The 1,340-nt window shown below is 52.6% G+C and overlaps 1 protein-coding gene across 1 annotated transcript in view; it reads left to right on the top strand.

Moving 5' to 3' along the window:
* Positions 1-999, top strand: part of LOC119588912 (delta-1-pyrroline-5-carboxylate synthase-like) — a 2,587-nt gene extending 1,588 nt beyond the window's left edge. The window contains 5 exon segments of the mRNA XM_037937532.1: positions 160-360; positions 536-635; positions 637-861; positions 863-911; positions 914-999. Of these exon segments, the coding sequence (XP_037793460.1) occupies positions 160-360; positions 536-635; positions 637-861; positions 863-911; positions 914-984 (646 nt within the window). The 3' untranslated portion in view covers positions 985-999.
* The last annotated feature ends 341 nt before the right edge of the window (positions 1,000-1,340 follow it).

The raw sequence follows: 1,340 nt of genomic DNA, 5'->3' as shown, positions 1-1,340 counted from the left end.
GCATGAAGTAAGTCAGGCTAATTTCCATCACTGCCTTAAAAGTGAGTTTTGCATTTTAAGTTTCGTCTGGAAGAGATCACATTATAATACATAAAACCTCTACGCCCATGTATCTATGTTAAGATGTCCCTTTTCCTAATTTCCCAACTCTCCCTCTCCGGCAGTTCGCGACGCCAAGTGCGACTATCCCTCCGCCTGCAACGCCATGGAGACGCTGCTCATTCATGAGGAGATCTTCAAGAACTCGGACCTGTTCACCAGCGTATGTCAGTCGCTGCAGCGGGAGGGCGTCCGGATCAACGCCGGGCCAAGGCTCTCTAAAATGCTCACCTTCGGCCCGCCCGTCGCCAAGTCTTTCAAGTGAGTAGCTTTGCAACTCTTCCCGAGGCTCGCTGCCATTGCGATGACCACTTATGTTAACAGCAATGATGCTAAGAAGTATAAGAAATATGATGATAACTGTTATTAGTATCCATTTCATGATCATTGTCATTATGCATATCATTATGTTTTACTAAGAGCGGCTCTTTCTCAGGGTTGAATTCAGCGACCTGGAGTGCATCATCGAGTTAGTGTCGGACATGGACGAGGCGATCAACCACATCCACCGCTATGGCTCCTCGCACACGGACGTCCATCGTCACCGAGGACGAGGCGGCCGCTGACCGCTTCCTCAACTCCGTCGACTCTGCCTGTGTCTTCCACAATGTCTCTTCCCGTTTCGCCGATGGGTACCGCCTCGGGCTCGGCGCCGAGGTGGGCATCAGCACCGCCCGCATCCACGCCCGCGGCCCCGTCGGCATGGAGGGTCTCCTCACAACCAAGTGGCTCCTTAAGGGCACCTACGGAGTGGCCTCCGATTTTCACCGAGGGACGCAGGAACTTTATCCACAAGAAGCTTCCAGTCGAGACCGCTTCGACCTCGACAGCATCCACGTCGAGCACGAGAGTGCCCCAGCAGTGACATCCACTTATCATGGATAAGTCAGCGTCCAGCCTCTCCAAGGCCTTGCAAGATGGCTCTCCTGTAATCAGATGCGAGAGCTACCTGAAACCAAACACAACTTCAGCTCACCCTCCCGTGGCCGAAGGTTGTGGTCCCAGCGAGTCTCAGTTTCATCTTGCGACGGCGATGAACCCGGGACGAATCCCGAATGACCAGACGAAGCTTCGGAGCCAGACCAGACTGCAAGGTCGAACCAACCAGACATCTTGCAACACATTACGCTCAACCACCCAACCACGAACACTGTCGCGCAGACAAACCTCTAACCAATCCATCATGACTCGTACCACAACAACACATCTCATAATTACTCTTATAAGCCTTATTTATCCAC

The sequence above is a fragment of the Penaeus monodon genome, chromosome 24, assembly GCF_015228065.2.
Source record: "Penaeus monodon isolate SGIC_2016 chromosome 24, NSTDA_Pmon_1, whole genome shotgun sequence".
NCBI classification, from domain to species: domain Eukaryota; kingdom Metazoa; phylum Arthropoda; class Malacostraca; order Decapoda; family Penaeidae; genus Penaeus; species Penaeus monodon.
This window is presented reverse-complemented; position numbering and strand designations above follow the sequence as displayed.